The sequence below is a fragment of the Vitis vinifera genome, chromosome 1 (assembly GCF_030704535.1).
Source record: "Vitis vinifera cultivar Pinot Noir 40024 chromosome 1, ASM3070453v1".
Lineage (NCBI taxonomy): Eukaryota > Viridiplantae > Streptophyta > Magnoliopsida > Vitales > Vitaceae > Vitis > Vitis vinifera.
The window spans coordinates 5,673,478-5,699,614 of NC_081805.1; the positions used below are offsets into that span (position 1 = coordinate 5,673,478).

The following is a 26,137-nucleotide window of genomic DNA, read 5'->3' on the forward strand; positions in this document are numbered from 1 at the left end:
AAATTCTTTTTTATTCTATGATTTGACACCAATACTCATATATATATATGCATGTCTATACTTTTTATCACTCACCTGACAACCTCGATTTCACCGTACGCATTTAATAATGGAGATGGAAAATTTGATAGAACAATGCTTTACCATCTTCTTAAACATCAACCCCAACTGATTTTCCAGCACAATATGAAACGCCCATAGCTAGATGATTAATTGAAAGGGGAATGTATCTGAGAAACAGCGACATCCAGGGGCCTAGCTAAAAGCCTAACAAAGCCTAAGAGGAGAAGACAAACCTATAAGGTGTGCAACAGACTTGTCGGCATCCAGGCAAAGGTACAATATACAGATCGCTACGCCGAGTTCCACTAGAAAGTCAAGTCCCACCAGCCACCGGACAAAATGCTAACAAACATTAAACCCTGAATCTGCATATGAAAATGACTCTGATTACAACATATGTTCAGCACCGAAAAGTTCCAAAAGCAAACATCTTCTCCACATGAGCAAAATTGAAAAACCGCCCCTTAGCACCTCAAGGATTGCTACGTGACCAGTCCAAAGCAGAAATATTTACCCAACCAAGAGCTACAGGCATTGCCAACAGAAACAACATGCACAGATTTCGGGAGGCACAAACCAATATTTACAGCCTTGCTAGTTGGGGATCCAACTACAGGCAAGAGATAAAAACAAAGATCTGGTCGATCTGGTCTCAAAGCTTCTCGAAGTAGCACTTCTATAATTTACATCACTGAAGATAAAAGAAACAGACTGTGTGGGTACAGATCTCCGCCTACATGTTTACAGTTACAAGCAGAGAAAACAAGAGAGTTGCACTTTTCTAGCTTTCTCTACTCAGCAGAAGCCTATAGAGGAACCGGTTGCTCTGAGACCGAGGCCAAGCCCTGCATCAGTCTAACAATTTCGCCTGTATCATCCAGATAATACTTGGCCTTGCTGGGTTTTCGGCCAACAGTACATGCAAAAACTTCTGCTCTGGGAGCAATGGACGAGCCTGCCATGGAACTGGTGATCGCCTCAAACATGTCTTCATCAGATCGGTCGTCTCCTATGCACAGAACAAAGTCAGGTAACATTCCCCTCTCTTGCATGGTGGAAAGCAGGCGTTTAGCTACAATTCCCTTGCTCACGCCCTGCATATAGCACACACGAGCATATTAAGCACGCACTGCTTAGAAAAGCTTACAATTATACCATGCAGATTTTGTTGTCCAATTTTTATATATGCAAGACAAGATAACATCATCTTAATTCATAGAAAAAACCATAGCTTTATTGATTTTGTTTGTTTTTGCTTTTATATAGTTGGTCACGTTCATCCCTTAATTTGATGGTAGTCGCTTATATTCATCCCTTAATTTGATTTTTATAAGAAGCCTTCCTCGGTTTTGTGAATGTTAATCGATGCTTCATTCCCCCAAGCATGATGGAACCAATGGAAAATGAAAAGTACACAGGATATGCAACCACCCCCAAAATGTCAAAAAAGAAACAAAAAGAAAAGTTCTTCAATCCTCCAGGCAAACAACCAGACACCCTGCCATAGCTCAATCTCTCTCAAAACCAGTTTGAGAGAACCCCAACTCACTGTAGAGTTGGGAAAGCCAAATTGAGGCAGGGTTTTGGTTGCAAATGTAAGCGTTTGGCTTGGGTTGACATGGACACAACCCAATCTGCTTGAGCTGCATCCTACCAAAAACACAATTGTAATCATATATAGCTAATAAAAAGTGTTAACGTCCTACTTGAGCCCTTGGTTTGTGTAAGGCTCAGAATAATATTAGCATCATTCATACCTGTGGCTTAACTTCTACAAGACTCTGTCCACTCTTGACAGTAACTGGTTCGTTCGCGAGTACACTCTCGAGATGATCAAGAAGCTCCTTAGCTTGGCAAGAGCCAAAATCAGGATCCGCATCCTCATAACACCAAGCCAGTGCGGTTTCCTTATCTTCAATAGTGGACCCATCAGTTGTTTCCGTGTAAAGCTTCATCACTGGCTCTGCAATTTGCTTCCAGCTACAGTCTGCCACTGGTACACATGTTTCCCATTCCACATCCCCCTTGGGCCTGGAATAATACAATCATCAATTTCATAAACCCAAATTCATTTATTAAACCTGAAAGTCAAATATAGGTTCAAATTTTAAGTTAAGTCACCTTAGAAAATAACCATGCTCTGCAGCAATTCCCAGATTCTCACAAGGAGAAAACCAGTCTTCAAGTTTCTTCCGGCTTCTAGCACTGACGATTAAAACCATATTGTTCTCATCCCTGCAGAGTGTTTTAAGCATTTCAATGGACTTAGGAGTTGGGCCCTTATCAATAGAAGCTTGAGGCATCAAAGTACCATCATAATCTAGAAGGATTGCCCTAGTTGTAGTCCTTTTGTATGCTGACACTATATGCTCCATTGAGAGCTTCCTGAAGTTTGGATCAAGAGCTACAACTCTGAAACTTAATCCAAACCCAATTCCCCAGCACCTCCTTCGCACATGATCCCTACAAGTTCTCTCCAAATCTTGTAGAAAACTACGAGCCCAATAACCAACATCATGGGTACTGACATACCTATAATGCTTCTCATGTCGTAGCTGTTTTTCTGGCTCCAGCATCTCCAGGGCGGAGTCCATTGCATCTGCCACTGCATCAATATTCCATGGGTTCACTCGAATTGCTCCACTCAACGATGGGGAGCAGCCAATAAACTCCGAGACAACTAACATGCTCTTCTTGGGAATTGATGATTCTAAACCCAAAACCTTATCCAATTTCTCATTTCCCTGCCGGCTAATTATGTATTCGTATGGTATGAGATTCATCCCATCCCTCACTGCTGTGACCAAGCAACACTCAGCGACCACATAATAAGCAATTCTCTCATAAAACTTGAGTGGTTCATCAATCAAGACAACAGGATCATACCCTGGTTTCCCAAATGTCTCATTAATCCGCTTCACAGTCGAGAAAGTCTCGGTCTGAACTTCTTTCACGTCTTTCCCTCGGCCCCTTGCTGGATTGGCTATCTGCACCAACACAACCTTCCCCTGCCACTCCGGGTGCTGCACAAGCAGCTGTTCCATTGCCAATAGCTTCAAACTTATGCCCTTAAATATGTCCATATCATCCACCCCAAGCAACATTATCCTATCCTGATCACAAAACTGCTTAATAAGCTCTGCAACCTTTTCCTCAGTCTCTGGAAGGCTCAACACTGACTGAAGCTGACCCATGTGTATACCAACGGGAAGAATTTTGATGCTGACAGTTCGACCGTAATACTCAAGGCCTATATAGCCACGCTTCGATTCATAAGAAAGACCCAGCATCCGGCTACAGCAGGATAAGAAATGCCGGGCATAATCAAAGGTATGGAACCCGATTAAATCAGAATTCAACAGTGCTCGCAAAAGCTCTTCCCTAATTGGCAATGTCCTATAAATCTCCGAGGAAGGGAACGGGCTGTGGAGGAAAAACCCAAGTTTCACCCTATTGAATCTCTTCCTCAAGAAGGTGGGTAACACCATAAGATGATAATCATGGATCCAGACAAAATCATCTTCTGGGTTGATCACTTCCATGATTCTATCAGCAAAAATCTTATTGACGGAAACATAGGCCTGCCATAGAGAACGGTTGAACCTACCACCCAAGTCCGGCGATAAGGGTAACATGTAATGAAACAAAGGCCATAACTGTTGTTTACAAAACCCATGATAGTATCTGGTAAACAGATCAGGAGGCAAAAAGGTCGGGACACATTTGAAGGTTTCAAGAAGTATCTGTGAAACTTCATCTTGTTCACATGGGTGAATTTCTTCCTTAAGGCAACCTACATATATAACTTCAATTTCATCATCCCCTAACCCGTCTTTCAACTGGAGGAGAAGCGAATTCTCATCCCAACTAAATATCCAACCATTATTGTTCTCAGATTTCCTCTGTGCCCTAATAGGCAGCTGATTAGCTACTATGATTAATCGGTCACGCTGCACCGACGATGATGAGGGGTCGGAGCACACACTTTCCGATGGGTCATCATCCAGATCCGATATTATGCCGGCAACCGTCATAATACGCGGAATTCGCCGGCTCATGCGTCCAAACGAGGGAGACTCGCCAGAGGCAAGCTCCAAGAGATTCGAATACGATCTCGACACCATTCCTTTAGTTTTCTACCCCAAACCCACCTAGTGTTCTACCTCAAACCCAGCTAAAGAGCCTAAAACGCACTTGTTTCTCAACACAAAAAATTTCAGAAAATCTCCATTGCACTCCAAAATCTTTACTGTCACTTCCAAGTTTCCTCCAAATATACTCAAAAAAAATAAAAAGAAAAAAGAAATCCCAGAAACCAAAAAATATCTAAGGCCACTACCGAACAAAGAAACAAGAAGATAAGCCACTAATGAGAAACTGGGTGTGGCCTAAAACTCTAGAAGTGATGGGTCATAAGAAAGAACTCCAAGATAAGCTTTAGAGAACTGAATCAGAGCATGAGAGTTTCTTGGTGTCCAGATAAAATGAAAGGGAATAGAATATATTCAGACAATACAGCTAAGAGAAATGGTGGAAGAGAATCATTTCATTAGAGATCACTATTGCATACGCAACTTTTGGGGACATAAAGATTAAAACAATAACAGTATATGGAAATGAAATTACCAGTTGTTGAATTTGGAATTCCAAATCAGGCAACCCTAATTTTAGATACTTGGAAAAAGACCCAATTTTTGGTGCCTTTAGAGGGAGTTTCCCCATCCCTCCCCAGTAAACTTACATATAAACAGCACTCCAGACTCCACTTAACTAAGAAATATCACCACACAGCCCCCCCACCCTCCTCCTTTTTTTTTACTATTATTCGAATTTTTTCCCTTGAGAAATATGTGGACCGTTGGATGAGAATGGTGCAGAGATAAAGAAGAAAACGGACGGGTGAGACGTAAGGAGGGCGTACACCGGAAGTTCCGCGTTTATCTCCTTGAGCTTATCCTTGGGCGTGGTTGAATCCGCCAGGACCCACGAGCCCCATTAGAGATTAGCTGTCGGACTCGTGCAATATTCCAGGTGTCTCCTTATTATTGGCGGATGCAGATTGATGGAGTACGTGGCGACTTAGGCATTCTTAGCGTCTGTCGGAGAAGGGTCTCGAGATTCGTGTTTACCGATTTATCGGAACTCCGACCAAATTCGCCGAAAAAGGTTGGTTTCAAGGCATGTTTTGGAGCCTCCGTTAAAAATTCCATCACTACTTCGAATCCCATTTAGTTATTGTTGTTGTTCGTTTAATCCTAATCAAACTTCTAAAGAACAACGAACAAGGTTTTTCCCTCTTTGTTTTTTTCTATTTTTTATTTTATTAATAATATGAAACAACGAAATAAAAGAAATTTTAAAATTATTTTAAAATTTAAGATATTAAAAAAAATTATTTTTATTTTTTAAAATAATAAAATTGAGCATTTTAGTCTATATTTTATTATCTTTGTACATAACATATCATTTAGTCTAAAGGTAAAAGTGTAAAACATAACATATATTATTTTTTTTCCCTCTTCCATCCTGTCATTCATTCTCTACCTATCTCTGCTAAAATCTGTTACTATTTCCGTTTATCATTCTCTACGATAATTAATGTTTTCATTTATTTTCAACATTAATATGGACCATAAAAACTTTTCTTTCATGTATCGGTTAGAGTAATTAATTTCTAATTACTTCCATAATAAGAGCATAAATATATTCATTTTAGCGTTGCAATTTGGATGAATTGGTTAGATCGATGAATAACTTGAGTTTAACTCAAGTTAAAAAATAATCAACCCAAACTCAATCAAATCCGATCTTTAACTTGAAGTAATCAATCTAAGTTTAACTTGATTTTATTTTTTTAAACTCAGGTTGACTTCGGATTATTCAAATTAAAATCGGGTTAGTTAAGTTAAATTCAAATTGATTCAATTGAATTTGAGTTAGTCGAATAATTCAAAATTTATCTATAATTTTTATTTTTTTTAATATGTTTATATGAAAATGTAAATGGTAAATAAGAGAAATTTTAAAATAGTGATAAAAGAATAAACATAAATTTATAAATTTTTTTAAAAATAAAAAATATATGATATAATATAATTTATATTTTTAAAAAATACAAAATATATATTATATTATATAAGATAATATATATTATAAATATTATAAAAATATTAAATTGAATCTGGATTAAACTAAATTATCCAAATCTTAATTCAAACTTAACCCAAATTTACTTCAAATTGAAAAATATTAATTAAATTTAATCTAAATATTGAAAATGATTACCTAACTCGTGCTAATATTTAATTAGATTACATCAATCCTCCCAATCCTAACTCATTCTATCAATTATTAGTGATTTTTATAACCAAAATATTTTGAACTTTATGTAACCAGCCAACCATGTTGTAGGACAGCTTGCCATATTTTTCTTCAACTTCTATGATTACAAATTAGTATATTAGTGTTTTTTACTTGGTGACAAGTGACAACCAATTAATATAGTTTATTTCTTAGGGTAAGGTAAAATGAAAAACTTCCACGGCACAAAAGAGAACTATAGTTCCAATTAAGCCGTTCCCTCCTACTCCGTGTTACTTTATTTTCCTTTTGCTTTACAATCTTTCGAATAACGTGATTATTGGTTTTTAATAACATTTATACTTAAAAGAAATAGGTTATGTCTGGTTTTTAAAAAATATTACAAAAATAAAAAAATAAAAAATATATATATTTAATTGTTCTATAAAAAATATAAAATAAAATAAAATATAATTAAAACTAATTAAAAACTTATAAAATTTTAAATTATTTATTTTTTATATTAACGAGTTAAAATAAGTAAAATAAGTTTGAAATATCAAATAAAAATAATTTATCAATTTTTAATCTATTTTTATATTTTTATTTTATTTTATATTTTTTTTTCTTACATTAATTTATTAAATTTTATCAAGGTGTTAAGAAAACTACTTACATCCATTTTAATAACAAGTTGTTAGATCAACGTTTATTGGAAAAAAAATTTTAATCCATAAAATTTTGTAGAATTTGACATTTTATTTCAAAAAAATATGGATTTTTTCCTTTTGTTTTTATGAAAAACTCTCAATGATTAACAAAATCTCTTCAATGATAAAATTTGCTCTAAATGTAATTGAACGATCATATTTACTTCCTAATTTATTAGATTTCAATTTGGATGATGATCTAATGGTAAAAAATGACTTATAACAACTATTTCAATTATTTTTATATTTTAATTATAATCAATATTATACAAATTTCATATTATGATACCAATATTATTTATATTAAGATAAATTTTCTTGGTGATCAAGCATCGTAGAGCCACATTGACCATCATTTTGGTTGTAGAAGGAAGGATCAAAATGTGATTTGCATAAATTATTAATATTTAATGAAATAAAATATTTACTTTATATTATTATTTGGTATACACTTTAAAAATTTACATTTACATTTCTTGTCACTATAAATTATATTTACATGTCTTTGATAAAAAAATTTCGAGCCGAATCGGTCGTTAAAGCCGTAGAAGCTGTCACCGACACAGCAGGTATCGGGCGACACAATGGGGAGCGAGGTGCGACAGCTGTATGTCACATGAGCTTATCCGAAACGTCATCGGGTGGGCCCCACTTAGGGTATGACTTAATAATGCAAGTAGGATCATTACCCAAACAAGTATGATTAAATTGGATAAGCATGGATCGGGTGCATTTGCATTTAAATGCCTACACTGTTGCCATCTCGCCACGTGTGCCTCCAACACGAAATGGCCAACTTGGAAAGGACAACAGCGCAGCCGGCAGCTGCACGCTTAGCCTGAGACATGGATAAGGTTTGAACCGGACTCGTGTCTCTGAGTCGCCACTGCATCACTCATCACGCTTCACCTCGCCCCCTCCGCATCGCCAGTTTGCTCTAAAGACCACGTGCCTTAGCTATGGCTGGGGTGCCTCCACGTCGACAGGCATTAAATCACCGCAGGAGTGACGTAGGAAGGAGAAAATGAAGTGAGTGAGAATGTTTGCCTACAGTGCACGTGTACCGCATTGGCGTGCACCCTCATGATGGAGCGTGGTTTACCCAATCCGTCCAAATTGGTGTGTGATAATGATGGTATTCCTTTACCTTTCAAAAGTCAACTTTCGGTTGATGGAATGAAATTATTCTCTGGTCAGCATGGCCCATATTTTTACCTGTTTAATTTAATTAATTAATTAATTAATTTACCACTGAAATAGAGATGTAATATATTGAAAAAACCATAATGAAGGGTATGAAATGAACGGAATAAAGATTTCCACAAATGGAGTTGACATTCAGATATACACTTAATAATACATTCCCTTGGAATTGGTCCGTTCCTTCAAACAGTGGCTTGTTTGAATGTAAGCAGTCCAACTAAAAAATGAAGAATTTTCTTTTTGGGAAAAAAAAATAATAAATGTGCCTGCATGTGTAAGTGGGTCGACTTCCACCAAGTCTCCGGAAAAGGGACCCTCGCTTGGCATGCCAGCCAAGAAATGGACGAACCACTACCCCTTTAAAAACTTTTTAAACTTTAGATTTAACATAAATTGAACTTATTCAAGTATGGAATATAATATTCCCTAGCAAATGGGTCTACTTTTGCTCATAAAAAGAGTTACCCGTACAAGATATAAACTTTTCTTTAATCATACATAGATTAAGATTAAGATATGATTAGATTATTTCCACTATTTTCTTCTACTCCTCCTTCAAACATCGCATATTTATATTCCATGGTACATTCGAATTGACCCGTTCAATGGTAAAATAATATTCACGTTAATCCTCAAAATGTGGCCCTTGCATGTGTGAAGGGATAGAAGCTGAGGCAATGATTTAGTGGGTTCACAATTTCATCCAATTATCATCAAGCCCCATTTATGACTGGGTTTGAAGGGAAATTGGGTCACTCGTAGGTCATGCGTTGGTAGGAGTTATTTCATTCTCCAGCTACAGAACAGCAGCATGCGGGATTATGGGCTTATGGCTACGAAATCAAATTTGAGTTTTTCTTAAGCAAGATTTAATTGGATATAATTGAGCTAAGTCATGTGTTTGACGTGACCTTTGACAGCCTTTGGGGGTGGAAACCAACCCCAACGACTGTGAAGAATGGTGGGCGAAGTGACCTCTTTTTTTTCTTCTTTTTTTTCCCTATATATATATATATATATATATAATATGTATTTGACTTGTATTTGTGGCAATTGAAGTTATAGGTTCACTGCATAACTACAAATTGGATTACCCATAATGGAGATTTTGACTCCAGACAAAATCTAGCTAAAATCTCCTTAGAAATTGACAGGATAATGTTATTTAAGGGATATATGAGGTCAAAAATCCCCTTTGAGCGAACCAAATATTCAGGTATGGGAGGGTATAATGTCTCCTCGCATGGACCACCATCAAAGCATGGATGGCTGATTTTAGGATATGGTACGAACAAAGTACCGCCATTTAAATTGAAAAAAAAAAAAAAGCACCACTATAAATCCATGAAACTATGCCCTTAAAGTTTTGAATGTTTACTGGACTACTTGCAACGTAGTTCCAACGTATCTTGGGCAGTTGGGCCTCAACAGCTCAATCATGAGCGTGTTTGTATTGAGAGGAAAAACTTGGGCTTGTGGAGAGCAAACCAACTTCAGCCCAATCCTTTTGTTTTCTATTGAATAATTGGGCTAATCTCAGGCCTTTAAAATCAATTAGATAAACAAACAAACCCCTACATCAGAAATGGACTCTGATACCATTTTTATAATCGAATGACTTTAAACTGGGTTTAAAAGATTAAAAGTACATAGTTACGTAGCCGTAGAAACTTTCTGCTGGATGTGTTCACACACAGAAGACATTTGCTAGGGAATTGAGAAATGTGTTGCAGGGTGTGCATTGACACGCCAAATGAGTAAGAGAGTCCACATGCATGTGTTGCTGCTATCAATATCTACAGTTACAAGACTGAGCCAACAGTAGAGAACCAACAAAAGGTTGGGAGAATTATGTAAATATGTTCCATTATATATATATATATATGAAATGAAAATTATTTAAAATATTAGTATTCATTTGTTTATTAGATTATTAATTATAATAGGTGAATATATTTTTTATTAAAAACTAATTTATTTTAATCTATTAATTACACATGATGTTAAAATAAAATTTTAATAAAAAAATTGAAATAAATAATGAATAAATGAATTGTATTTTTAAAAAATAAAGTTAATTTTTTTTAATTAAGTAGATCCTCAAAAATAGGAAAAAAAATGAGAATTATTTTATAAAATTAATTAAAATCAAAGTATTAAAAAAGAGGAAAATTTAATTTATTTAATTATAATATAAAACTTAATTAATTCGGTGAGAAGGTGAGAATGGGGGGAGGGGAAAAAAAAAAAAGCATAAGGGCATTTTCGGGCACAATAGAGAGGACACTGTTACTATACATGAAAGGAGGATTTGTTTTGAGGAAGACTGTACTTTCCCTGAAATGGCTAATTTTGGCTTCTGTTTTCTTCTTTTATTTAATACATTTACATAATTCTCCCTAAAAGCTTTGAATGAACAGTCCTTCTGGTTAAAGAATGATACAACAAGGCAGAAAAAGCTAAATTGAACAGTAGCAAAGGTAAAAAAATTATGTCAGTTGCGATCAAAAGAAAAGAGGAAGCAGCTGATGTAATTTACAAGATGCTTTGATCGAGGTGAAGAATTATTAAAAGGCCTTGACATGTTCCTTTCATGGCAAAAAAGAGGAAGCAGAGAGCTTTGCCTAAGCCCCCTCGAGTCTTCTGATCACTGACTCCAACCCTTCATCATGCATGCACATGTCAACTGATTATATAATTTACTTCCACTACGGGTTACTTAATTATTCAGTCTTACGTACTTGTTCTTACTCCCTCACTATATAATATACGATATCTCTACTGGGATAGGGGCAAGATTCACCATCGTGTGTGTGTCTCTCTGTCTGTGTCTTGTCTGTGTTTGTGCGAGAGAGACGGCAGGAGTGTGTGATGGAAACCAACTGCGGTGAGAAAGAGAAAATAAGCCCGGGATTTGTAGGAGAAAGTGCCGGCGCACAAGAGAATGAAGAGATTCTCAGGAAGAGAATCTCAGGCCACCCTCTGTTCGGCCTTCTGATTGAGAACCACCTGAACTGTTTGAAGGTATCTCTATCCGATTTCAACTGTTTATCCTCTTTCTTTTTCTTCTGTTGAGTGGGTCATTCCTTTCTTCTTAAACTACTTCAATCCCAAGGAGAAGTTTCAGTTCATGAACAGTTTCAGGAAACGGAATGTTGCGCCCCCTGGAGTTGTATTAATTAATGACCGTGACTCGTGACTCATTATGCTCTTTTCTATTGCTTGGGAAAAAAAAGGCCATTTTCATGACAGAGACATTCAGGTGGGTAGTGCAGTGGTTGGAAGCTGTACATGGCTTGCACACAAAGATACCATGAAAGTGATCACCACCCATGTTTCCTCCTTTCCATTATACTCTCAGTATGGGCTTTAATTTCCTGCTTCCTTCTAAACTTCGAGAGAGTGGATTTGCAGTTAATTTACAAAACTGTTTCCACTTTGGTCATTGGTAGATAGATGATTAGCTTGTTAGATAGGCAGATAATTATTTTAAGTGTAAAATGTTTCCAACCTGCACTGACATTTATTTCTCAAGTTAGATGACCAGGTTAATGTGTGTGTATGTAAGAGAATATCATTCTTTCTATCTCTGTAAACAAGCTACATATTGATTTCAGGTGGGGTTAGGCGAATTTGGAGAGGTTGGTATAACAACTGAACCAGACAAAGCAGCTGACTCCAAACCCAACATTAACGGCATCATTCAGAATCCATCCGACCTCGATCACTTCATGGTATGTTCCTGATACCTAGTTACTTTGCTATGTCCTCTAACTTCTATCTCACCCACATGTACATCAATTTCACATCCATTTTTGGTGACCATTTTATGTTCCTTTTATTCACAAAATTTTTAGTAGCACTTCCATGTGAATCGTGTTCGCCTTCCAGTGCTTTTTAGCCTCTGCTTTCTAGGAACATAGGAGCTGTCTCACCACATGTATACAAGCAAAAGCTTGTAAGAAAATTTATATACAGTTCCCAAAAAGCAACCGTGGGATGCGCGCAAGTCGCCAAGTCCCCTTTGAAAACCCATAGGTACACTGTGAAGTCTTCACAGTGGAATGCACCTTGTTTGGATTAGGCTACACTAGAGTACCTTTAGGTTTTTATGGGCGATGATGGTTAAATGGGCGGGCGTTTGTTGGATGACTGCCGTCTCTCGCCGGTGATAGCACAGCTTCCTATACATTCTATGAATATATAATTTATTTTCTAAAGTGTAACAGAATAAAGATAAAAAGTTGTATAAACATATATGGTTTGAATTGAACAGGAAGCATACTGCATGGCACTGAGCAACCTGAAAGAGGGCATAGAGGAAGCGCAACAAGAATCTGCATCTTTCATCAAGGCCACCTACCTTCAGCTTGGAGAGCTCACTCACACCAACCACCCTTAAAATTCCCAGCCATCTACTGTATTAACTTTCTTCTCTGTTGTACTACATATAATATATATTTAATGTCACCAGAAGCCGAATGGGTCGGCATGTTTAGACCTGCAATCTTGTGAGAAATCTTCTACTTTTAGGTGCTCTAGTTTTTACTGCATAATAACATGATAGCCGCACACCTATACAAATTGAAGGCACAGATATGAATCTTTCATCTGATCAGCCCTACATTTTCATTTGGTTAACCCTAAAACTACTCCACAGGTGTATTTGGTCTTGTCTTAGACCTCAAAAGGTGGTGGCGGATGTGGGTCTCTTTGCATGCTGAGTGGGGGCTGTCTCAGCACTGGCTGACATAGTGTCAATGCTCTAGGTCTTAAGTCGTACACGCCACGTCCCAAAACCCATTTCAAGGGTATGATGATCATTTAACACCTCAAGTCAAAAGGCTCAAAGTGATAATGATATAAACATTTGTATTGTAACCGAAAATTTACCAATTATCAAATTCATATTCAGAGTAGTAAGACAAAATTCTAAAATCTCAAAGTATTAGCTTTAAAAAAACTAACACATCAATCAGAGTGTTATTATCCAAATGACTCAAAATTCAAATAATTTAAACGAGAATTAAGTTTTAACATCTAAACAATGTTCAAAATAAAGTTTAAACTAAAATCCTAATAAAGAAAAAATTCTCTACCCTATTCATCACTTCTCACCCGAACTAAAAGTACATAAAAAATTATCAACGAAGGGGTATGAGCTTAAAGCTCAATAAGGAACATCAATACAATTTCATGAATCAAACATTTTCAATCATACTTAAAAATAGAAGATATAACATATATTTATTTTCATAAAAAATTTTGAGTTCAAAATATTAATACATTCAAATTTTTCAACAAAACTTTCTTATATCTATTTCAAAACAATTTTTCATCAAAACTAAATCAAATGTATTCAAAATATCTCTACGTTGATGATCAAATAACAAATGGTATTCAATTAGGTTGGACTTCACAAATGAATGACTAGTTTCAAATTTATTCTAGTTAAAGTGAACAAAACCATATATCAACAATTATAACTCGTTGATTAGGGTCATATAATTAATCCATAGTTAAATACTTTATTTCATTAATTCAAACTTACAAAACAAAATATCATATCTCCTCAATTTTTCACTTTTCATAAATAAACAAAAAAAAATTCTAAAAAAAAAAAATACTTTTCATACAAAACACATATTTGATCCATATGAAAAAATAAAAATAATATTTTACACATTTTACCTTGAAGAATCACTCAAAAATTTGAAGTATTTAATTCTGAAAAATTTCCTCTTCACCTAACATAATATCACACACAATATTGATTATTGATTATTTATCCAAATATATAAATTTGAAAATCCTAAAAATATTTTATTTAATATTAGGGATCCTAATTGATTTCTCATGCTAATATTATTAGCACCCAATATTATTTTTCAACTTACTAAACAATAATAAATTAATTTAGTAAGTTTTCAAATTAATATAAAATTCATTTTCTTTCCTAATCTTACCATCACCATTTATTTTTTTTACATACTTAAATTAAATTAAAACCTGAAACTATTATTATTATTATTATTATTTCATTTGTTAGCTTAAAACTAAATATTATAATTTTTATTAATTTCCAAATTCAATACATAACCAATCCATTACCCTCATATCTTCATTACACACACAAAGCCCTAAAAATAAAACAATAAACCTCGTGTTTCTTTTCATTATTTATTATTGTAATAATATATTTACATATACAATCTTTTCCAATGTCTAAGTCAACACTCTGGCAACACACATATTCCCATTTTTTTTTTTTCAAATCTAAAGGCTACACAAATGATTTATTTATTTATTTTCTAATTCTAAAATTTATTTTATTCCATTGATTTTGTTTTTTATTTAATTGAAATTTTCTAAATTTTCCTATTTTCATTACAAATTAATCCACATTCATAAATTTTTAGTCTTTTGATCTAAAAATTAATTTAACAAACCCTAATCTAGATTGAGATCTTTCAAAGAGTATTTAAAGTTTTTAAAACTAATTAACGAATATAAAATATTAATTTAAGGATTAAAATCTTATTTGAAAAATTGATTTTCAAACCCTAAACCTCTAATTCTTCACTCTTATGTTTTCTGATCGTTCTGATATATGTGTAAAAGGGTTTTTTAAGGGATTTTAAATACGAAAAGATATTTTTACTCTTATTAAATTACTTTAACTAATTATTGATGTCTAAATTACAATTTTACCCCTAAATTGGGTTCGGGCCATTACAGTACATGCCATCGGCCTACATCCTCGTTAACACCTATATTTGAACAGTCTCTCCTAGGATATTTCCAACTATATATTTTCATTGGGTTTTTAAAATTAAATTCCCACGGTATTGTGTAATAAAATAGATTTTGGTACACTTCTGCTCAGATTACTGTCCTGTTGCTTGAGCTCGTCCAAGCTCTCACGTACAGTCCTGGATGCCTGAGATCGTAAAGCTTTAACGCTAGCTACTTTTGAAAATATTAAAATGTCATTTTCAGAATATCTAAATAGGATTTTCAGCATCAACACTTCTAAATACATTATGGAGATAGATATATATATTTTTTTTTTTCATGCAAGAGATCGTAAAGCTCTCACGTACAGTCCTGGATGCCAGAGATCGTAAAGCTTTAACGCTAGCTACGTTTGAAAATATTAAATTGTCATTTTCAGAATATCTAAATAGGGTTTTCAGCGTCTACACGTCTAAATACATTATGGAGATGGATTTTTTTTTTTTTTTTTTTCATGAAAGAAACATATTTTTTTAATTAAAATTTTTAAAAATATAATAATTATTTTTATCTTTACTACAAAGATTTTTAAAATATAGTTCTAAATATAAATTTTAATCACCTACTACAGTAGTTTTCTTTTATTTTTATTTCTTTTACCGTTGAGAGTAAAAGTTGAACGTAGGGCCTTCATATATGTATTGATTTTACTAAGATTAATATATATAAAATGTATATAATAATTCATAATTAGAAAAAATAACCTTGAATATTTTTACAAGCATGAAATATTAATTTTTTAACCAATACTTTTTTTTTTTTTTCAACTTATTAAAGCGTTTTTTCCAGAGAAAAAAAAAAAGAAAAAACACACATAGACACACATACAAACAAATAATATTTATCGCCTTATGTTAGGGCTACGGGCCAAGGATAGTATCGGGTAGATAATTTCTAGTTGTTGAGGAAAACTATTTAGGGGGGAAACATTTGAGATTATACTTTAAAGGGGACAAAAAGGCTAACACTTTTAAGGGGTATTAAAAGAAAAAAAAAAAAAAAAAAGTTCAAACTCTTTCCCGTGGTTTACTGGTAACAGTAAAATCCAAGTTTATAAAATATAAATTTTAAATAATTATTTAAAAATAATTAATATTTCATTTTTTTTTGTCAAAGGTACTACTTTGACCGTTTAAGTATTTTTTTTTTAATAATATAAGTATTATTTTTTATCATTCTAAATATTACTTTTAACGGATGAGTATATAAAATTTGAATTTAAGGATTTTTATTTATAATTATTTTTATATGAGTGTATGGAAACACAATTTTTTAATTTTCTTTTTATGTTGGAATTTATCATAAAAAATATAACAAAAAAATCAAATATAATTTTAATTAAGATCAACTACTATTCAATGTGATCAAAAGTGTCACATTTTTGTGTTTATTTTCCAAACAAATATTTTAAAAAAATAATACATATTTTTTAAAAAAAATTCCATAAAACTATACCCTTAAAATTTTGAATATTCACTGGACTACTTGCAACGTAGTTCCAACTTGTCTTGGGCGTTAACAGCCCAATCAAGGGTGTGGTTGTACTGGGAGCAGAAAATTAGACAGGCTGGGCCCATTTATCAAATTAATTTAATCTGGCCAACTGCCTGGGCTGGTTTGGTTAATCCACCAGTGAATCCTTCAAGAATCATAAATTTGGGATTGGGAGCAAACCAAACTCAGTCCAATCCTTTTGTTTCCTATAAATAATTGGGATTTTTGATAAGAACGACAGTTTTAAAAAATAATTTCAAATCTATCGTAGTTTGTCCAAATAGGAAAAAGAAAATAAATTGTAAGTGAAAAATCGTTTCTTCAAAAGACGATTTATGAACTTTTAAAAAAATTATAAAAGAAAATTGTCTTTCCAAGATACGATTTCTAAAATTCCAATTTTTATATGAGAAATCGTCTCTTAAAAAGACGATTTTGAAAAAAATTTAAGAAATGAGAAATTGTCTCTCAAAGAGACTTTTTTCACAAAAATAAAAAATAAAAAAAAATTAAGAAGTGATAAATTGTCTCTTAAAGAGACAATTTGCACAAAAGTGAGATATTCTCACTTAAAATAAAATAATAAAAAAATAAAAAGAAAAAAGAAAAAAACCCAAGTGGGAAATCGTCTCTTTACACCACAAAAGTGAGAAATTCTCACTTTTTTTAAATAAAAAAAAAACCTTCAAAAATTCCACTTTTTCATTCTTTATTCTATTTATACAATAATACAATTATTATAAATATATATTATAAAATTACTTAATTTTATTTACTAAATTTAATATAAGATAAATAATCTATTTTTTTTCTCTTACTTTATAATTAAAAAAAAACTATTATCAATTTATGTAAAAAATGAGTTTTAAAAAAAATGTTATTAATTTATTAAATAATTATTTAGAAAACACATAATTTTGTTTTGTTTTAATTTTTAAACTAATTTTATTATATAAATTTTAAGATTAAAAATATTAATCTTTAATTTAAAATTTGATTGTAAAATGAATAATTTCACATTGTTTTAGAAGCTATTGCACTCCATCAATTCACACACTATTACACTGCAATTTTATTGGAACACTCAACCAATTTGAAGACCATTTGAGATATTGTCATTTTTTCTGAAATGTTTAAACACTTCACCAATTTGACCGTTACAAGTATTGTCATTTCTTTTGAAACATTCAAACATTCACCCCCTATTCTACACATTACACTTATCTTACCCCTTCCCAACTTCACTTAGAATATAAGTTTGCTTCAAATCTCTTCATCCTCATTTTCTTCTTCATCCTCATTTGAAACTTAGTTTTTCACTTTCCAGTTTTTCACTTTTCATCTCATTTCTCTCTGGGAACTTCTTCACATATCCCATCTTTTTTCTTTAGACAATCACGCCACTTATCTTGAAATGTAATATTTTTGCTTTATTTTTATTTCAAATTATTTTGTAATGTATGATTTTTATTATTATATAAGTTTTTAAATTTATTTGGATTATGTAATATTTGTTTCAATAATATTTATATAAATTTTTTATTTTAAATAGATTAAATCATTAAAAAAATAAAAGTTTTGTTATTTTATTCATAGGTAATATTTTTGCCTTTGTTTCATATTTTTTTTTTAATGCATGATAGATATTTATTTTTATATATATATTTTTAATTTATTAGATTTATGCTAATTTTTTTATAATATTATTTGTTGTAAATTTATGGTATGCTAATATTGAAGTTGTCATCTAGTAATATTGAATTTTAATATTTAGGTTTGTTGATATTCATCGTTATTATTTTGTTAATTATTAGGATGTTTGTTGGTTTACTAGTTTATATATATGAATATAATATTAGTTTTTTTTATTCATAATAGTAGTTGATCTTTGATTATTTAGTATTTGAATACGTTTGATTGTTTAGAGATTGAACAAATTAATATAAGTTATCGGTATATATATATTTTATTTGTTGATGATTCATATAAACAATGTTATTGGTTTTTTATAATCATGATATTTTATTTTAATTTATTTTTTTATATTTTATTCATTTTATAGTGAAATTTGAAATTAAATATTAATATTTTTAATTTTAAAATTTATATAATAAAATTAATTTTAAAGTTAAAACAAAATAAGATTATTTATTTTATAAATAATTATTTAATAAAGTAATAACAAATTTGTTTTTTATAAAATTATTTTTCACATAATCAAAAAAGATAAATATTATTTATCTTATAAATAAAAAACAATATCAAATTAAATTAATTTTATTAGTTGTAATTAATTTAAAGAAAATTTGAAGATTAAGAACAATTAAAATTATTTAATTTATTTTTTATATTTTATTTTACAGTGAAATTTTAACTTAAAAATTAATATTTTTAATCTTAAAATTTATATAATAAAATTAATTTAAAAATTAAACAAAACAAAATTATTTATTTTGTAAATAATTATTTAATAAATTAATAACAAATTTGTTTTTTAAACTCATTTTTTCGCATTAGTTTTTTTTAAATTCCAAAGTGAAAGAAAAAAATAATAGATAAATATTATTTATCTTATATTAAATTTAGTAAATAAAATTAATTAATTTTATAATATATATTTTTAATAATTGTATTATTGTATAAGTATAATAGGGAATGGAAAAATGGATTTTTAAAGTTTTTTTTTTTTGAAAATCTTCTCTTGAAGAGACAATTTTTGACGTTTTTGTTTTATTTATTTAATAAATTAATAACAATTTTTTTAAAACTAAATTTTCTCATAAAATTGATAATAGTTTTTTTTTCTTAAATTCCAAAGTGAAAGAAAAAAATAATATATAAATATTATTTATCTTATATTAAATTCGGTATATTATTTATATATTAAAATTAGTAAATAAAATTAATTAATTTTATAATATATATTTATAATAATTGTATTATTGTATAAGTAGAATAAATGATGAAAAAGTTGATTTTTGAAGGTTTTTGTTTTGTTTTTTTTAAGTGGGAATTTCTCACTTTTATTGTGTAGATTCTCACATTTGTTGTGTGGATTCTCACACACACACATATATATATATATATATATATATATATATATATTTTATTGTGGAAATTGTCTTTTAAGAGAGGATTTCTCACTTTGTTTCAATTTTTTTTAATTTTTAATTATAAATGTATAAGAGACGATTCTACGTATAAAAAAATGGAATTTTAGAAATCATGTCTTAAAAAGATGATTTTTTTTAAAATCCATAAATCGTCTTTTAAAGAGATGATTTTTCACTTATAATTTATTTTTTCTTTTCTATATGGACAAAATTATAGTAGATTTGAAATTATTTTTCCTATTATAATAATTTAAGAATTATTTTTTAAAACTGATGTACTCTTATCAAAAATCCTAATTGAGATTAGGATCACAACATAAGAGCCACAAAGGAAGTTTATGGTTTGATTGTATGGAAAGTGGGCCTTTAATGGAAATTCCAATAATTGAAAATATTTTTCTTCTCATTTTGTTAGATGGTAAGAGTGATTTAAGTTGGAATGAAAACATAAGCCCCCTAATCTCATGTGCATGCAGCTGATCCCAACATGGCAACGAGTATTGACATAAATCAACTCAAAATATTTTAATTTGTGTGAAGGAGTTTAATCGCATAAAGAATTCAGAATTCCGTTGCACTTTTCTAAGGAGAATGGTGGGCTTCAGGGCGTGCAGTGAAACGCCAAATGAGTGGAGACTCCACACGTGTCGCTGCCCCATCAGGTACAAGCCGGAGACAACAGTAGAGAGCCAGTAAAAGATATGAATAGACCATTCATTCTGGTTAAAGAATGATACCGGACAACTTAAATCTTGAAAGTCTACAAAAAAGGATAAATATTCAAATAAATTTTTTTTATATCAGAATCAGCAGAGGGTAAAACTTTTTGTGGTAATATATATATATTTTTTTTCAAAAGAATATCTTCCTTTGATTCGATTGCTTGTTAGGGTTGAAGGCGGTAACCTTAATTATAGGTGGAGTTAGCGCATTAGTTTTAAAATCCTCAAGATTTGATTGTGTGCGGATTTGATTAATTAATTCAAGGAATTTGGTTTTATATATATATATATAAAGTTTGATTTTGTAGCTTTTCAAATTTACCATGTGCCACCTTTTAAATTGTATGTCACGTGTTTAATGTGTATGATCCATGGATTATAAGTCCAAATTTGTTGAGTTGAGAAATTATAATTTTGATGATCATTTTATAGTAATTTAATTCATCAAATTTTTTATATCAACAATGCACCATGATCATAGTTCTCTTTTGTCCGCAGTTTTCTTTTATCCAAAATATTGAGCTTATTTATAAAGCAACTATGGACAAAAAAAAAAAAAAAATTAGAAAAAGGGTTACAAAGGATTTTATAATTCTTCGGATATTGCCCTCAAGGATTGATCCATGAAAACTTATCAATACTAAGCTAAGTTGTTTGCTTGTTATAAAATGTAATTACTAATGATTGATGTTGCAAATTTTGAATTACTAAAGCAAATCTAAATAACTTGGCAAAATACTCAAAGGTGTTTTCAACTCTATTAGTTAAGGTGTAGGGGTTTGACAATCAACCTAGGGAACAAAACCTTGGAGCAAGCAAGGGTTTTTCATTTATATTGACATAGGGTTTTTATGTTCAATGGTCAATTGAGATTGACTTAAGTTTTATAACTTAGAGTTGCATCTAAAACCTAATTTACTATTTAATCCTAATACCTAATTACCATCAAATGAATGAAAATTAATTTAAGTCTCAACCTTTCATGAGTACTCTTTTATACTCTTGTAGATTTGTTGTAGTGTAGGTAATGAAAGAGATAATCGAGATCATTAGTTATCAAGGCATGCTAAGAATCTCTAGTATTTGATAGAGATCTATCGTATCATCTTCTAGTTCAAACTACCTTAGAGAGTATTTTGTTTTCAACATTAATTTTATCTTAGACCATTCATTAATATCATTATTAGTTCCATTTACCTAAAATCCCCTCTTCGGTTGCCTCAAAGGCAAAGAGGTGGAACTGATTCAGAAGATGACCAAGGAGAAGTAGGGGAAGAAAACGAAGAGGGAGAGGACCAACTTGAGATGACAAAGAAGGGCATTGAGTCCCCTTCCAATGGCTAGAGGATAACGTACTAACATAGTTGGCTCAGAATAATGAAAATCAATGCCGTAAAATGTTATTATGTTCATTTGATCGGTGTCAAGGAGAGCCTTTTTGTTTCGATTTTGATTTCATAGGCATTAGCATGGAACATCCACTTAATCTAACACACCTAATCTAGAATTCTACAAAAACGATGGGTCCACCTTAATGCCATTGCCAGGGGTACAAGGACCATTGGTCGTCATTGCATAGCATGACACTTACAGTTGGATGGAGCCAAATTACCAGCTGTAGTTTGTTATACAGTGCCATTGCTTCTACAGTTTACAACCCGTGTGTATCAACAGAAATCCCTAGGGCCTTCTTATCAAGTTATCATATTAATTGAATAACCAATCTACATCTGGTGCCAAAATTTCAACCCAAAACAAAGATTCATAAGTGAAACAGCAGAAGTAATGAAGATGATGAACATGCCATATTAAAGCACATTAAAAATGGGAAACTAGTTATCTTGTACATGACCCTATGATCACCAATGATGTAATTTGATGATGGAGGTTAGCCCTCCTCACTCCTCATTATTCTAAATACGTTTTGGCACTGGCCATTCTAGAGGTCGGCACTTGCACATAGTGGCTGACCCTTCCCCATCAATTAAGAGACTATTATGGCACTTGCACATAGTGGATGACCCTTCCCCATCAATTAAGAGACTATTATGGCCGGTGCATGAGACAGTAGGCGATATAGGGGCGGACCTCATATTAGAGGGGTTGTCTTTTCCCATATTTCTTAGCAGGATATATATTCTTATTTTTCAACATGTTGACGGCATAGAGGAAGCGTAATAAGAATCTGCATCTTTCATCAAGGCCACCTACTTTCAGCTGGGAGCTCACTGGCACGGTCGCACCAACCAACCTAAAAATTCCCAGCCATGCATCCATTGTATTAACTTGCTTTTACTGTTGCACTGCCTAATGGACCGGCAGTTTAGACTCCTGTGAAATCTTCTACTTCTAAGCTCTGAGCATATATGTTTTTACTGCCTAATAACACCATAGCCGCACGCCTGTACAAATTGAAGGCACAGACATGAATCTATCCCCTGATCAGCCCTACACTTTCATTTGGGCAACCCTAAAACGACTGGACAGGTGGATTTGGTGTTTGCATGCAGAGTGGATGCGCCTCAGCACTGGCTGGCGTTGCTCCAGCAGTTAACTCGGCGTACGTGCTCCAGCTGTTAAGTTGGCATACCTATTTGAATATTTTCACATGCTGTCCTAGAGAGCTCGTCAAAGATAGCTCTCACGTACAGTCCTGGCTGCCACTGCCAGATCTCGTAAAGATTTAACGTTACTTTTGAAAATATTAAAATATAGCTCTTTATGACCTATTTGAATATTTTCACATACAGTCCAAGAGAGCTCGGCAAATATAGCTCTCACGTACAGTCCTGGCTGCCAGATATCGTAAAGCTTTCATGTTACTTTTGAAAATATTAAAATCTATATTTTAATACAATTTTCGGTAATGGATTACTACAACACTTAAAAGTTATTTATGTTTTGTAGCAAGAAATATATTTTTATTTAATTAAGATTTTAAAAAATATCATAATTATTTTTATCCTTAATAAAAAGATTTAAAATATTATTCTAAATATAAATTTTAATCACATTTGGTTTTCTATAAAAAAATGAAAAAAAAATTATAATTAATAACAATTTTATATATTCTTAAATTATTTAATATTTATATAAAAATATAAAATAAATAAAATAATTTTTAAATAGTTTATAAAAATAATTTATTAATTTTAATTTTTTTCCTTCATTTTTTCATTTTTATTCTTTTCCCTTTTTATTTTCTTTTTCCCCATATATTCTCTTAATTTTTTTTGTAACCAAACATCACCTTGATTATACATAAATTTTATACGTCTAGTGGGTGGGAGGGAGAGGAAGTGGCCCCTTCTCATACGGTGCCCATCGCTAATTTCCAACTGGTATTTGGAGTTGACTGTTTTTCAGTGTGGGGTTATTTCATTTGTTGGGATTAGAAATTCCAAAACCCCAAACGACAGATACTTTGAACATGCAATGACCCTGGATCCAACTCAGGCTGTCATAGCACCAAAGTCTAATTACAATTAGACTCAGCAGTGGAATCCATCCCTAAAATGAGAGGGAAATTGGTGACTGGGGCTACCATTTTCAGAATTTTGACTGGGTATCTTAATCAGAATTGGGTCCACTATAATAACTAGACCATATGTAGTTGTAATGCTAGTGGAGCAAATCCTGGGTTGGGTCCATTTATCCTCGCCCACTTATTAATAACTCTCTTATTGATAAGTTTTGTCTTTCGAAATTTACTAAAAAAAAAAAAAATAGTCATCCACAAAACGACACCAGAATTCAAAAAGACTAGAACTGTGGTATCTGATTGGCTGGCTTCGTCTGCAAGTTACGTACAATTCTCAGCTTTTCAATTTGGTTTCCTACCGTTTAAAACAATTCCACAGTTCAAGAGTTACACAATACTTTAATTAAATTTCCACACTGGGTAACAAAATAGACTTTTGGGTCTACTTAAATTATAGTCCTGTTGTTAGAGCTTGTCAAAAAGCTCTCACGTACCGCCTTGGTTGCCCAGGTCGTACAGCTTTAATGCTACGTATGATCACCCACGATGTAACTTGATGTTGGGACTTACCAATATGGGGCCCGGCCCTTGACGATGGAGGTTAGCCCTTCTCATTCCCCATTATTCTATATACATTTTGTCAGTGGCCATCATAGAGGTCGGCACTTGCGCATAGAGCTAGGATGGTCCGTCCCCATCGATTGAGAGACTAATATTATGGTGGCCCCTCCTGGAATATAGGACCAACCTCATGTTAGAGGGGTTGTTTCCCCAACGAAGTACCTAATATCTTGATGTAGAAGAAGACGTCGATACTCCAAAAATGCATGCCTCGGTTAAACGAGTAATGTACATGGGATGTACATACTTTTAAATAAAATGTACTTATTTCTCAATAAGAAGTACTTATTTTTCAACGAAATGTACTTATTTTTGTGAATGATGTATCCAATATCATTTGATGTAGAATGAGATGTGACAACAGATGTGACAAAGTATGGAAAATAGAAAGATCATGTACGATAAATGAATTATGATTTGATATTGACATAAATTTCTATGAGATGTATTTATTTTCATCAATAATATGATTGATATAAAACTAGATGTAAGAACTCCATAAATACATGTCTAGGTAAGCAAAATTGGGAGATCATGACCAAATTAGAGCAAATGATCAATTAAGTACATGATATTAATGTAATATACTTATTTTTAAATAGGACTTACTTAATTTTTAGGATGACGTAATTATTTTCCTAAATTATATACCACCTTTTGATGTACAATGGGATGGGAAGGGGTGGAGCCTATGTATGCCTATGAGGGCCATTCCCTAAATTTTTATTTTATTTTTTTAAATTTTTCACAGGGATTTGAGCCCTTTCTCACGTTTTGTTGAAGAATTTCTATGTTACCATTGGACCACAATGCTTTTTATTCATTTTTTGACCCCCCTCAAATAAATGCCTAAATGTTGCTCCACCATTAGGGATGTGGTTGTTAGAATGAAGCCCTACATAATAGATTTATTATGATTTTGGTTCTCTTCTTAGTCCTTATTACACTAATCTTGTTTTGACGACTCCTCTATCACTTATTATGTACATAACTTGAATACATTAAAAATTATACAAAATATTTAAATCATGAGTTTCTTATAAGATAAATTGTTCACAATCGATTTATGGATAATCATTAGCTATCTCATAATTGGAGGGATGACTTGTCTTGGTCATTACGATGATTTTCCTATAATGAGTGCACTAGCATATATAATTACATATATATGACTTATTATAAATCTTTTCATTAACTAGCAATAATCATGATTCACCAAACTATTATATTGTATGGACTCACAACCTTAAAAGAATATTAAACATGAGTTAGAATTAATAAAAAACTTTAACCTATGGGTAAGACCCTAAGGCGATTATACATTTCTTATCATGTGTTGGATTACTATTGATAGAGGTCGGCGGAAATAGGTATTTGTATGATAAAGACACCAATAAAATCTCATGAGATTGAGATAATGTATCCCTTTACACAATCTTAAGAACATATGATTAGGAAAACTATGATTGTAGTAATTTTTTTAAGTAAAGTTTGACATATATGTTTTTTGTGAGATAGAGTATGTCAATTGATCATATAATAAGAGAATATGTAACTCAAAAATTAGAGAGATAATCTTGAGAGGATGATAACATATATTTCATTAAAGTATAGATACCGATTCATGGGGAGTTT

At 32.0% G+C, this 26,137-nt stretch overlaps 2 protein-coding genes across 2 annotated transcripts; one reads left to right on the top strand and one right to left on the bottom strand.

Moving 5' to 3' along the window:
* Positions 1 to 623: 623 nt before the first annotated feature.
* Positions 624 to 4,837, bottom strand: LOC100252552 (alpha,alpha-trehalose-phosphate synthase [UDP-forming] 6-like). Its single transcript, XM_010652192.3, has 3 exons — positions 2,185 to 4,837; positions 1,821 to 2,094; positions 624 to 1,157 (listed from the first exon to the last, which is right to left on the bottom strand). The coding sequence occupies exons 1-3, from the start codon at positions 4,185 to 4,187 to the stop codon at positions 870 to 872; spliced, it is 2,565 nt and encodes an 854-aa protein (XP_010650494.1). The 5' UTR covers positions 4,188 to 4,837; the 3' UTR covers positions 624 to 869.
* A 6,266-nt stretch (positions 4,838 to 11,103) lies between these two features.
* On the top strand, positions 11,104 to 12,704 carry LOC104879308 (protein KNATM). The gene is made up of 3 exons (XM_010651880.3): positions 11,104 to 11,300; positions 11,894 to 12,010; positions 12,553 to 12,704. The coding sequence occupies exons 1-3, from the start codon at positions 11,148 to 11,150 to the stop codon at positions 12,676 to 12,678; spliced, it is 396 nt and encodes a 131-aa protein (XP_010650182.1). The 5' UTR covers positions 11,104 to 11,147; the 3' UTR covers positions 12,679 to 12,704.
* The last annotated feature ends 13,433 nt before the right edge of the window (positions 12,705 to 26,137 follow it).

What these genes read in the sequence shown, in the direction of transcription:
- LOC100252552 (XM_010652192.3), bottom strand. Translation starts at nt 4,187, where the DNA reads ATGGTGTCGAGATCGTATTCGAATCTCTTGGAGCTTGCCTCTGGCGAG. An exon ending in GAGCATGGTTATTTTCTAAG is followed by an intron (nt 2,095 to 2,184) that starts GTGACTTAACTT and finishes GTATTATTCCAG; the next exon opens with GCCCAAGGGGGATGTGGAAT. An exon ending in TTGTAGAAGTTAAGCCACAG is followed by an intron (nt 1,158 to 1,820) that starts GTATGAATGATG and finishes TGCTATATGCAG; the next exon opens with GGCGTGAGCAAGGGAATTGT.
- LOC104879308 (XM_010651880.3), top strand. Translation starts at nt 11,148, where the DNA reads ATGGAAACCAACTGCGGTGAGAAAGAGAAAATAAGCCCGGGATTTGTA. An exon ending in ACCACCTGAACTGTTTGAAG is followed by an intron (nt 11,301 to 11,893) that starts GTATCTCTATCC and finishes TATTGATTTCAG; the next exon opens with GTGGGGTTAGGCGAATTTGG. An exon ending in CCGACCTCGATCACTTCATG is followed by an intron (nt 12,011 to 12,552) that starts GTATGTTCCTGA and finishes TGAATTGAACAG; the next exon opens with GAAGCATACTGCATGGCACT.